Source organism: Chanos chanos, chromosome 5 (genome assembly GCF_902362185.1).
Source record: "Chanos chanos chromosome 5, fChaCha1.1, whole genome shotgun sequence".
In the NCBI taxonomy this organism is placed as follows: domain Eukaryota; kingdom Metazoa; phylum Chordata; class Actinopteri; order Gonorynchiformes; family Chanidae; genus Chanos; species Chanos chanos.
The window spans coordinates 47,894,397-47,907,390 of record NC_044499.1 but is presented as its reverse complement, the minus strand read 5'-3'; the positions used below and the strand labels follow the sequence as shown (position 1 = coordinate 47,907,390).

At 41.6% G+C, this 12,994-nt stretch overlaps 1 protein-coding gene across 1 annotated transcript; it reads right to left on the bottom strand.

Annotated features, from left to right (window-relative positions):
- Window positions 1–1,461: 1,461 nt before the first annotated feature.
- On the bottom strand, window positions 1,462–9,373 carry fshr (follicle stimulating hormone receptor). The gene is made up of 10 exons (XM_030775125.1): window positions 9,177–9,373; window positions 5,977–6,048; window positions 5,359–5,433; window positions 5,131–5,205; window positions 4,637–4,711; window positions 4,158–4,238; window positions 3,963–4,031; window positions 3,776–3,850; window positions 2,772–2,957; window positions 1,462–2,581 (listed from the first exon to the last, which is right to left on the bottom strand). Exons 1-10 carry the CDS (start codon window positions 9,371–9,373, stop codon window positions 1,462–1,464), a joined length of 2,025 nt encoding a protein of 674 aa, XP_030630985.1.
- Window positions 9,374–12,994: the final 3,621 nt, after the last annotated feature.

The following is a 12,994-nucleotide window of genomic DNA, read 5'->3' as shown; positions in this document are numbered from 1 at the left end:
ACTGCATTATATATAGAGGTTTTCTCACCTTTAAACATCTCTTAAAAGACTTAAGACGACCTGCTGTCCTTCTATGTACTTATAGCTATGATTCCTACCACTGCCCTAAGGTAACCCCAGTCAACCCAGCCCCTCTATCTCCCTCCAAGTCTGGATTTTTAAAGCCCACCAGGGTGTGCTCTCTCTCTCTCTCTCTCTCTCTCTCTCTGTCCCCCCTCTGCTCCAGCATCCGTGTTAGGATTCATCTGTGAGGTCGCTCTGACCTTGACCATACTGGATGCGATTAAAAGGAAAGGAATATTTGTGATAAGAGATGAGAGGGCCAGATGATGGAGAAAAAAACAGCTATTATTCACTCAGACATATGAGTAGTTAAACACTAGGTTGGGTGGTTAATGACCTTTTGAGGAAAAAATGGCAGGAGTTTGAAGTTTAGGCCAAATCATTCCAAGCACTCTACATTCTCATTGTTAAAACAGGTACAGAAAGAAACTACTGTTTTATTTTTGAATGACAAAAGTATTTTTACTTTGAATGATATTACAAATGATGCATTGTAAAGAGTTTTCATGTTAGTAATCTACATGACTGTCGAATGTCCTAAGCCATAGAATTTCCCAGGATTCATAAGACTCTGCATACATAACCAGAGTCTGTTTATGTCCAAGCAGCCACCTCTCAGTTAGTCAGGTAGCTGGAACCAAAAATCAAGACTGTCCAATAGGAGAGCAGTTAAAGAGCATTCCTATTGGTCAGTCCTGCCTTTGAGTGTCGAATGGGAGCTAAAGACATGCGGAATCAGAACATTGTGGTACCTATGATTTACATTGCGTTAAATGAACTTTAGGTATCTGCACTGGTGACTGTAGATTACATCAACACTTTTACAGTGTTGTCATCAATCAACTCACAAGAGTAAAGGCAATCAAATAAACAAAGCCCTCTCACAACTAACTGTTGCGTAGTAATTGCTAGTGGTTAAAATAACTCCATGAACTCCCTGGTTCCTGGGTTGAAAACAGCAGAAAACAACAGCACTCACAACTATGGCATGGCGTAGTTGTGAGTGTTGATCTAAAGTATTTACTCAGATACGTTATGTAAGAGTCATCATTTTCAAAAGATCAAAGAACAGTCAACTGGCAGCATGGAAATTATTTCTCAGTTCATCACTTAAGACTGGAAATGGCCCTCTAAAGTGTAATTTTTTTCCATTCAGGTCATTAATCTGATTTATTCTGCTGAAATAACTAATATGTCTGAAGTTCAGCTGTTTGTGTATAAATATTAGTTAAAACCTTACGGCATACTTGCACTGGCCGCTGTTCCATGTCTTTGATCTAGTCCAAGCAGCACATTATTTCTCCATTGTTTGAAAAAAAGAAAAAAAGAAGATCTTTTCCCTGATGATATCTGCTTTTCGGTACACGAGTCACAAATGCCTCCTTCGAATGGCGGAGGTCAGTGCGGGTGCCTAATTTGCACCAGTGAATAAAGTGTCCCGTTGCTGGTCTTTGGAGAGGAGGCCCAAAACCCGTTCTGCAAGGAGGAGGTTTCGGTGCGGTAGATGTGAGCTTGGGTCTTGAAGCATCCAAAGCGGCTGGTCAGCATGAAGAAGTCCCTCTTGAAAGTCTTGGTGAAGAAGGCATAGAGGAAAGGGTTGGAACAGGAGTTGATGGGATAGAAAAGCACCAGGAGGACTTTGGAGTCCGAGACGGTGATCAGAGGGAGTTTGAGCGCCGCCGAAATGGCGAAAAACGAGATTGGCGCCATGCACAGGAAGTCGGTGAAGATGAGCACGGCCATCCGCTTGGCGATGCGCATGTCGGCGTTGGCGGGAACGAAAGCCGGGTTCCGCACCGTCAGGTAGATGTGGAAGTAGCACACGCACACCGCCAGGAAAGCTGCCACGTTAAGAAGCAGCAGCAGGACCACATAAACCTGAGACAGCGCCGTCTCCACATCCATGGGCAGGCAGATACTCACCTTCATGTAGCTACTGATGCCCAGCATGGGTAACGAGGCCGTGAGGAGGGCGAAGATCCAACCCCCTGCCATGATGGCGCAGGCGTGGCGTAGTCGCAGCTTGCGTTCCAGCTGCATGGCGTACGTGATGGTGTGCCAACGTTCCAGGGTGATGGCCGTCAGCGTGTAGACCGACAGCTCGCTGGAGAAGACGGTGAAGAACCCCGCCACGCAGCACCCGGGCCCGGTCTGCCAGTCGATGCCGTAGTTATAGTAACGGGACTGGGTGTGAATGTCCACGGCGGCGATGAGCAGCAGGTACACACCCATGCAGAGGTCAGCGAAGGCAAGGTGACACATGAGGAACCGGGGAACGGTGAGCTTGTAGCGGCTGGTCAAGAGAACCAGCAGAACCGCCAGGTTCCCCACGATGGCGAGGACGCTTATGAGCCAGATCAGAACGCGAAGGAAGGTGAACCCCATGATGTCCTCGCAAGGGTTGAAAGCATCCGGTTTAGGGTAGCAGGACACCTCCGTCACGTCTTTACAGTGGTCTCGGTAAAAGTCCGGCTCGTTGTGCAAGACGTAGTCATCGCAAAAACGGTTCCTCTTGGACCTGCACGTCCAAACACACACACACACACACACACACACACACACATAAATGTATTTGGATTTTTTGTCTTGATGGGGGTGAGGGTTTGAATGGTGTTAGGGTTAGGGTTAGGGTTAGTTGTTATATTGGTTTTTGGACTTCTCCTACACTCCAGCACAAGTGAAGTCAAATCCACATCCTGTTCTCTTACGTCTTCTTCTTGAAGTTCTTGAAGGCACAGCAGTGGCTGGGATAAGTCAGGTTAGCCTGGATGAGCTCTGTGAAAAGCTCCAGGTTGGGCAGTCGTCTCAGACTGTACACCGAGGTGGCGGTCAGGAGTTTGAGATTCCTCAGCATACTCTCCGGGAGAGCGCTGACAGCCGTGCGAGAGATGTCTCTACAGTAAAACAACCAGAGAATAGTCACACGGTCAGATTTCTGAGGAACTTCATTGTGAGAGTCCTAAAATCCTGTCCAGTGGCAATAATGTGCTTTTTTTTTTTTTTTTTTACTAATTTAACAAGTCTGACAACAAGTTTGAACTCATAAACGGTATTTAACTCACTGAATGTTCACGCACTGCTCCCTCAGACCATCCTCCGTCAGCAAGGATCAAAACTGTAATATCATTTACTTAATCTCATCGGATGTGTCGGGACATTACGTTTCTAGAAACTTCTAGCACAATTTCAATATTAAATTTACGAGCTGATAGATCCTTCATTAAAGAGCTATATTGGAATTTAATGGTTTGGTGTAAACACATCACAAAACGTGCTCCACCATACAGAATATACCGCATTTCACATTTTTCATAAACCATTTTTTTTATTTAAAAAATCTCTAATTCATAATAATATGATGAATGTTGAGTGAAAGTTAAACGGAATATAGAGTGTAAGTAAACTTTTCATCGTCATCATCATCATCATCATCATCATCATTATAATAACCATGGTCATAACAGCAAAATTCAATGTCAGACTAAATGTGTGAAACACCCTATGAAGAAACCTTGAATACAGATGGTAGGTTCTCTTAAAGCACAGTCAGGCTTGTTTCTAACGGGGTGACTGGGGTTAAGGGAAGCTGTATGAATGTGACAGGCACTGGTGCATTAAAGGGAGCTGCTATATCACACAGAGCTTAATAAGTGTGTGCAGCTCCAGGTGGCAGTCTGTGTTGTTGTTGACACTTTGAATCAATCATGCTTACAGAACAACTGGACCTTCAGCTCCTATGAAGGCAGAACTGTGGATACGACTCAGCTGCTGGTTTCCCATGAGAAATCTGAGACACACAAAGACAGAGAGAGAGGGGGGGGGGGAGAACATTTCTGGATGAGTGAAGAAGAAGAGGAAGTAAAATACCTTGAGTAGCTTTGATAAAAAACTGAACTCACAGTTTTTCTATTTTTGTGCCATTAAATGCATAACTTTCCACCTCGACAATTCCATTTTTTGTTAACCTCCTGAGAGAGAGAGAGAGAGAGAGAGAGAGAGAGACAGAGAGGGAGAGAAAAGGAGAGTTTATTTACTGTATCAGATGAAAGTAAGCCATTCAAACCGCACATATGCAGACCTTGAAAATGCCTCACAGCTCTTTTATAGTGTCTCTGGACAATCCGAGGAAAGCATTTCTCGCTATCACTTCTATATGCATGTTGTCCTGTAGATCACTGAAAAGAAAAAAACAAACAACAAAATGAATTCAGGCAAATACTTTTAAACAATATGCACATATTATCAAAAATAAAGCCGCAAGCACAGCTTGTGTATGTGTGCATGTGTGTGTGTGTGTGTGTGTGTGTGTGTATGTGTGTGTGTGTGTGTGTGTGTGTCTGAGTCCAGATCAGCTTCATGTAGAAGGTGAACGGTATTTTAGAGTGTACTTGATCCAAAACCTGGGTAAAGCTTCTCTATGGAGAAGATCTGTGGGGTATGGGGAGTAAGATACGGAGTACGACCGGGTACCCCACATAAGTGTCACAGAAAAAAAAAAAAAAGAAGAAATTCTGAGGGGGTAGAAGTGCAAAGAAAGCTGCATACAGGAGAAAAACAGAAGAATGAGGCTTACAACAAAAATCCCTGGGCAGTCGAGTGTATCTTTGAGAAGTTAGGCAAGAATTTGAGTCCAGTGTTTGAAATGGTCCTGCAAACACACACACACACACACACACACGTGCGCACCCACGCACACACACACACACACACACACAAACACACAAACAGAAAGAACTTATGAATAACGGTTATCAGTGAAAGGTTTGTATTTAATTGTGTTTGCAAGATTTAATTTCCTGTGAGAAAGCTTGACTTGACACAGATACTGACTTTTGTATGGTTCATACTGTTTTTTTTTTCTTTCCTTTGGATATTTTACAAGATGTTTAAACAATCGGTCTGACACAAACTCAGCGGGGAATACACTCCTCCAGACTGCATGACCCCATTGGCTCCAGTTTCAAGTGATTCTCATTCAGTGAGCAGATACAATGACAAGACAGAGAATATGAGAAAATGAGAATGAGACGAGAAATTAAAAATGAGGCAATAGAGAGATACACTCACAGATATTTTAGTTTGGGTAGATTCCAGAAGGCATCCTTGGAAATACTGACAAGATGTTTTGATTTAGTTATTATTCTGTTGGAAGAAAAATCACACGTCTATTTTAAAAGAAAATTTCTTCAAAAGAAGACAAAAACCCCCCTCATTTTGCTGTGGAAATGATATTTTATAGGCCACATATCATCTCTCTGACATATAACCGTCGAGATCTAGGGAAATTGGCCTTACATCTCTTCAAGTGATGTCAGGTTAGCGAAAGCAAACGCTCCAATACACTCAAGGGCGCCATTTTCGGACAATATTCTAGAGAGGGAGAGAATCAATTAGTTGACGCGAAAATCTCCTCTACCTGTTTACAATCACATTTGTGGAACAGAGGTCAAAAACAACATGTATATCTGACCGCTACAGTAAGGCAGTGCACTTGTGAAGTATGAGACACACACACACACACACACACACACACATATATATTCACAAAGTAATCTCTTTTCTTGTCTCATGCTTCAAGACAATAATACACAGAAATTGTGGTTGGACCCATCTGTATGTGTCCCATTTTTAAACTTTATATGCTTGTGATTAACGGCTCATGTAGTTTGGATTGCTTTAACACATCTTGTTCCATATTAAAGACTAAACATACTCAGTCAAGACTAAATAGATATTATTTTACAAGAGTTACATTAAAGCACAAGACAACACCTGTGACAGACTTGCCAAGTTTTGGCTCTACCTCTATATTTCCATCCCCCTCCCTCCCTTGTCAATGATATATGACATATCAAGAGATCAATATTATGAACTTATGAACTGTGTTATAGCTGTCTAATAATCTATACTCACATTCTCTTCAGCTCATGTAATCCGGAAAAGGCTGCTCCTGGGAGCACACTGAGTTGAGTCAGTCTTATCTTCCTGTTCATACAGACACGAATATGAGTGCCACTGAACAGAAGGACTTCGTTAAATTCATCACACAAGCAAACAAGTAAGCAAGTAAACAAAAATGCAAGCAAAGGCAATAACACATACTCCATAAATGAATGAATGAATGAATGAATGAATGAATGAATGAATAAATAAATAAATAAATAAATAAATAAATAGCAGGATTACAGAGTAACACCGTGCCCTAGTGTTTGTGCCGTAATTGCTAGTTTTGCTTGTTAACCGTGATTACATACTATCTTTGCTCTAACCACCGCCCATTCTGACGTTAATTATGAACACAGTTTAACCAAAAATAATTATGAATGGCACCGACATTAAAACACTGTCATTTGTAGAGTAGATTGCCCACTGACTATGTCATGCACGACGTTCTGAGTGAGAAAATTGTTTACAATCCGCCGTTAGCACGACAGACTCCCAACACATAGTAACACTAACTTGTTGCTACACGGTGGACATTCTCCAACACTGAAAAGCATTTAGGAGGTACAGATCTTCATATTAAGAGATTATTCATTCAGGCCTCAGCATGCGTCATTGAAATATTACAGCCTTTCAATCCAAATATAGTTTGTAAATTCTGTTCTAGCTCATAGTGTCCTCTCCGACATGGTGTCAATTTCCACCGCAGATAGTTTGGCAAGACCTGTGTTGATACAACGAGGTGGAAAAAAAACCCAGCCTGAAGGTTTGTTTACAAGGTGGAATTCTTATATGTTCTGAGTGGTGGGGGAAAAACGAGTGAACACATCTTGTCATCTACACTGAGGCTGTGATTTTCAGGATGCGTGAGGTTATTATTAGGTTGTCACTGACGTAATGAAGCGTGATTGACTTCTGAGGGGTTTGCCTGAGCATTCGATGAAACATTGCAGACTTAGAGACATGTTTCATTAAAACATAACGAAGCATATAATGGAGCCAAGAATGTTTCGCGGGTTTTTTTTTCTAGTCACACATGGAAACTCAGTCATCACTATGTACAGGGTGCCTTGAATGATTTATTTACTGTCTCTGAAAGCTGTGACGTGATCACCGCTAGAGCTCATTAGCGCTGGTCAGTTCATGTTCCCGAACAAACTGTGTCAACTCGTCAAGGTCTTATACTCACTAAAGAACACTAGGATCCTAACATACACCTACGGCCCTGGATCATGTTTTCACACGGTTTTGGTCGTTGTGGTTTCTCACGCTGCTGAGTGTGCATTTTTTCTGTTTCTTGCCATGATTTACAACGCGTTGCGCTTGAAAAATTGACAAATGTCTCCGTGGATATTTGTCATTCCGCTGCCTGTAGTTTGATAAAGCAGGTTCTATATATCATACTCCAGCTTCGCTCATTTCTCTTTTCGTCCCTCTCTGGTTTCGACGGATAACCGAACCTGGATTGTTCGTTATATCTTAAAATTTGGCTGTTCTTTAAACATCGGGATATTTTTTTTTTTAGGATTTATGAGATATTTCTTGGAAGATACCCGCCGTAGCTCTCTCCAGTTTAAATAAGAAACTGCCCTCTGAGACAGAACAAAGTAGCCTATTTCTGTAGCGAACCTTGCGTTCTCTGTAACTCCCAGAACTGTGAGAAGAGACTATTTTGACCACTCTCACGGCGTGGGGAGACTATATCAACTATTAGGAATTCATACAGCTTGTTTTCGTTTAAAAAAAATATCCAGGATGAGAAGAGCCATGTGCGGCTTTCACTACTCTGTATCAGTTCCTATCAAGCACAGAACAGATTGTTTCCTGCCATGCGAAGTAGCGAGTTTGGTATGCACGGACAGGCACTGCGAGGCCCTAACTCTCCTATGAAAACCCGTGAATAGCATATAACGAAGTCTGAGTCTTGTTTTGCGAAGGTAGGTAGATAGAAAAATACACCGCAGAAAATAGCCTAGAATTTGCATTTAAAATGCTGAAAATGACAGTGCTTGTCAGTGGTGCGTGAAAAGAGGGAGATAAGAGATCGGTTGAAACGGAGGTGGAGATGAGTATGAGTACTGCGAACAGGTGTTTAAAACAGACAGCTCTCCTTATCTCTCTGACTGCCAGCGGGTCTCAGATCAGATCCAGGAACCATAACAGGCTTGCCAGATGTAATGTGGCTCAGATATGTGCTAATTATTCACAGTCGTTTTCTTCTATCCGTTCCCTTCTCTTTCTCTTTCTGTCTTTCAGAGTCCAGTGTGCTGAATGAGTAAGGTGTTTCGATCATGTAAGGATTTGTGTGTGTGTGTGTGTTTGTGTGTGTGATTTATTGTAAAAGGTTGGCTGTCCCTAATCATGGTTGACACACAGGGGTTTGAGATTACACAAAATGTGTTTTGCAACAGGAGGATGCAAAGTTTGTTTTGTTTGTTTGTTTTCAGTCAAACTCCCCAAAACAAACTGAATAACCAAAACAATACTGAGACAAACAAGTTATTCAGATACATGGCCATGTTTAAAAAAAAAGAGATGAGATTTCATATATTCAATCGGCCATGTTCTGAAATCTCCACATTAAAATCACCACTCACAGTTGTGTAGTACAGCTACTGAAGACTTTATATTCAAAGAATCTGCACATGAAAATACTATCTATATTATTCTATATAATATTTTATATATGTGATATTCTATGTATGGTATTATCTATAATAATTTTGTCACAAAGGTGCCTTTGGCTGTCCTGGGTACTTGGAGGTGTTTGTATGCGTGAGTGTGTATGGTTTTGTTCCTGCGTGGTCGAAGAGGGGAGTCGTGTGGCATTTTTTAAACCAGAGATCCTTGTGAAAATATAGAAATATGACTCAGAGGTGAGCACTATTTTTTGGGGCCCCAACTGGGAAATTTTTTTTTTTCTTTAAAGATTTGTCCGTTGTGAAAAGGGGCTAACCTTTTTCTTGGTGATGATTATAGTTATGGATATATAGTTAGAATTAGCCATTAATCTCTTGCTGCAGTAAAATAGCCCTTGAAGAGCAATAGGACTTCCCTACTCAAGGAGAGAAAAAACAAATCTGTGTGTTTGTGTGTGTGTATGTGTGTGTGTGTGTAGTTTTATGTCTCTGTTTCTCTGTATGTATGTGTAGGTATCAGCGTGTACTTACACGTTGGTGGTGTTTTTCGGTATATCTGAAGGCAGCTGGTGAACCTTACTTCCCAAACAGAGGAAGAAACGCGTTGTCCCATTTACCAAACAGGCGTTAGATCCCAACAGTTTGTCCGACAACCTCCCCGTACAGACGAGCCACAGCATTGCCAGGCAAACCAGCCTCTTCCTCATCTTCATCACTCCGCTCTTCATTGATGGAGGCTTCTGTAATTCTAGGATCCTGTCTCCGCTTGTCAGAAGAGGCTTTTATGCCAAAGCGTATTTACATGTACACATACAGACGCCTCTAAAAAAACAGGAATGACCTCAAGGTAGTTCTGTTCGCCATTGTTCCGTTAGGCTGCTCCCAAGCGTCTTGGACATGCTGGATGAGGGCAGGACTGAAAGGTAGCAGCGGTGCAGTGGTTGGTTTGGGACTGTATGTGTGTGTGTGTGTGTGTGTGTGAGCGGAGCTATATTTGTATGTGCGGTCTGTTTAGTAGTTGTGTTTTGTTAACGGTGGAGTGTACAGTACATCTGATGGAGGGATAATGAAGGAGGAAAAGATGAGCTTAATGCAGAGGAATGGAACGAGAGTTACCAGGAAAACTTCAGCCAAACCCACTCAAGACCTTGAGAAGGACAACCGCAGATAATAAACAAATGTTGTGTTTTTCACTTGCCTGTCTCTCTCTCTCTTTCTCTCTAACCCCTGTCTCCCCCCTCACCTCCTCTATTCCTCGCAACTACTCTTTTCATTGATTTTCTATTTTCTCCTCTCTGTTCCTTGCACTATATATTATTGCTGTTTTTCCTGGAAATTTTTCCCCTGGTCCCTTGGTAATCTGAGTTGGTTGAGTTATCGTTTTCTTAAATGTAATTCTTCATTTGTTAGGCTGTTTTTCGTTTTCAGTTAAAACCGTTAGAGCAGTTTCATCCATCAGTTTCTCGTTTTGGCAATCAGGGAGAAATTTCGCCCATCAATAATAAAACAATTGTCAGAACATTTTTTGATATAAACAAAATTTATGAAGGAGGATTCCTGTTTCGCTTCTCACAGCTTAAACTACCATAAAAAGTCAAGACTCCTTGATGAATGAGGCTTGTATTTCATAGTGATGGCGTATCCAAACACCGTGTCATGTTCATGGGCTTGGCTCTCGGTTGGAGTGCCGGTTTCATTGGGCTGGCTGGAAAGCCTCTGTCCCAGGGTGTTTAGTCTTAAAAGTCTGTTCTGTTTGTGTGATAGGAATGGACGGTGTGTTCCCTCATTCTTTTTTTTTTTTATTGTCGTTTAGCGTGAGTATTTCCAAACACCGTGTCACAGCTAGGAAACGTCTAGCAGCTCACAAATTCCCACAGCCATTGTGATGTGACACACATGTATGATCAATTAAAGGAATTAACCTTTAATTGAGATACAGTAAGTAAGGGACAGATAATGTGTTTCCCTCTCTCTCTCTCTCTCTCTCTCTCTTCTCCACCCCCCCCCCCCCCCCCCCCAGTTCTCCTCTTGTCCCTCCCTGCACCTGCTCTTTCTAACTGCCAAAATATACCAAAGCAGCTATTGTAAAAATGATCGTTATGCCAAAACCTGTCTAACTGTGTGATTTGCAGTCTGAAAGACCTTGACTAATGAACGGAGCGGGAAATGCTGTTTTCTGTAGACTTGCTCTTAGTGAAAACATTTCCACACTTTAGACAATAGTATTTAGAGTGAACTCTAACTTTGTACTTTGAAATAAATTTTTACAAACAAATACAGTTGTGCATACCATCGTTTTTGTTACAGGAGCATAATGTAGATAACTGAGAATCACACCATTTATGTTCTGAGTAATTACACAGTAATACACAGCCAGTTCATAATTATTGCTTTCAGCATGATGATATAAGACTGATGACGTAGAATGATATTATGATATTTAGATTATTTTGTATTATAGAGCTTTCATGGAAAGACCCCCCCCCCCCCCCCCCCCCCCCCCCCCCCCGGCTCTCTGATGTGGTAGACATTTTCCGACACCTGGTAACTGCAGAGCTGAGAGTATCATCAACTATCATCAATTGTGTCTGATACATTCTTAACTCTTCTGGCAGAAATTTACAATCAGCTTGTAGTAGACATGTTTCACTCCCACCTCTACAGTAACAAGGCATCTGAACATGTCCATCACATCAGAGAGAGAGAGAGAGAGAGAGAGAGAGAGAGGTGACATCATTGTGAAGGTGATGGGGTTCAACACCAGTTACAGGGAAACTCATGTATTTATTGTAACTATTCCTAATACTAAAACTGTATTACTGCCTTTGTTGCTGATGTTATTTTTGTCTCTGGCTACATGTTGAAGACACCAATTTAAACGCGCTCTTGTAACGAGCAAAATAACGGGAGCAATTCAGTGGAGAAAAAAAAATCCCTTAGATATGTTTCTCATATGGTACCACAAGGGGTCAGCAAAGAGCCATCAATTCAGCAACGTAGGCTCACCGGCAGGTGTCGGTGTACATAACTATGGATGCTAAAGGTGCGTTCTAGCCGTTCTCTTGAGGCTTCACTGGAGCTTCGGTTGCTGGAGCTATCTGAAACATACACTTGAATCTGTTTTCATTCATAGACACATGGTCGTTTGTCAACAAGTGCTCATTATCCCACTGAAAAGACCCGTATTTCAATAGGTTTTTCCGGCCCACAGAGCCGCTTTTGTTTTTGATTTTATTGACACGTTAGTGCGTGTGTATGCGTTTACCTGTCTAGATGAGCTCGACAATACCTGTTTAAGCGAGACATTTGTTGAAAAATTTGTTGACAGCCTTGCTGTTCATTGCTTCATACACACCATATCATTTTCCCGTATTGCCATAAACCCGTGGACTCTATGTCGCAGTTTAATACAGCGATATACTCTTGTCAGGCAGTTAAGAGCACATTTTATGGCGGGCTCTTGCCCGAAGCGTGAGGCTATCTGCCCGCACAGAGCCGTTGATATCTCATATGCCTACAAACACTATTCCCCGATGATCAAACCTTCAGTGCGGTTTTTGATTTCTAGCAGTGTCTCAGCAGGAGTCAAATGTGCCAAAGCCTTTTTTTTTTTAAAAAAACAAAACAAAACAAAAAAAAACAGGAATATTATCTTACAAATACAAACATACAGGTTCACAGATTATAGAGTGCATGAACACACTGACCTTTCGCTAAAGGCATTTAAGCAAAACCATTACTAGTCATAAATGTTTCTGTTCTAATCGTACCCTCATTGTTATTGCTATTCATTATTAGTATTAAAGGATGAATTTGTGTTTTTGATTTACTGCTGTATTCTTTGACTGCACATTTGCTTTAAAAAAAAGAAAGAAAGATGTTTCTTGCTGAATATTTTTTCCCAGAAAGGGAGAGAGAGAGAGGGCTAGACACAGTATGTGTTTTGGAAAGAGAGAGAGAGTGAGAGAGAGAGTGAGTGAGAGAGAGAGAGCGAGAGAGAGAGAGAGAGAGAGAGAGAGAGAGAGAGAGAGTGAGAGAGAGAGCAGGAAAAGCAGTTCAGCTTGTCAGATGAGACACGGTGAGATGTGCTCTGACAGCTACCTGATTCTTCTCTCCTTTTCTCATTCTCAAATAAATAAATAAATAGATAGATAGATAAATAAATAAATAAATAAATAAATAAATAAATAAATAACACAGAGGGCTCAGGTGTCTGAGGTATCTGTAGAAAATAAAAAGGTATCATAAGTTCTTTCGTTTGTCGTGTCTGCACACCGGGAGTCTTATCCAAAGCCAGAATGATCATTTACTCCCACCCCTGTTGGCTTTGTCGGTTTTTTTTGGGAGGG

What these genes read in the sequence shown, in the direction of transcription:
- fshr (XM_030775125.1), bottom strand. Translation starts at nt 9,373, where the DNA reads ATGAAGAGCGGAGTGATGAAGATGAGGAAGAGGCTGGTTTGCCTGGCA. An exon ending in CTACCCAAACTAAAATATCT is followed by an intron (nt 4,712 to 5,130) that starts GTGAGTGTATCT and finishes GTGTGTTTGCAG; the next exon opens with GACCATTTCAAACACTGGAC. An exon ending in ACTGCCCAGGGATTTTTGTT is followed by an intron (nt 4,239 to 4,636) that starts GTAAGCCTCATT and finishes TTTTCTTTTCAG; the next exon opens with TGATCTACAGGACAACATGC.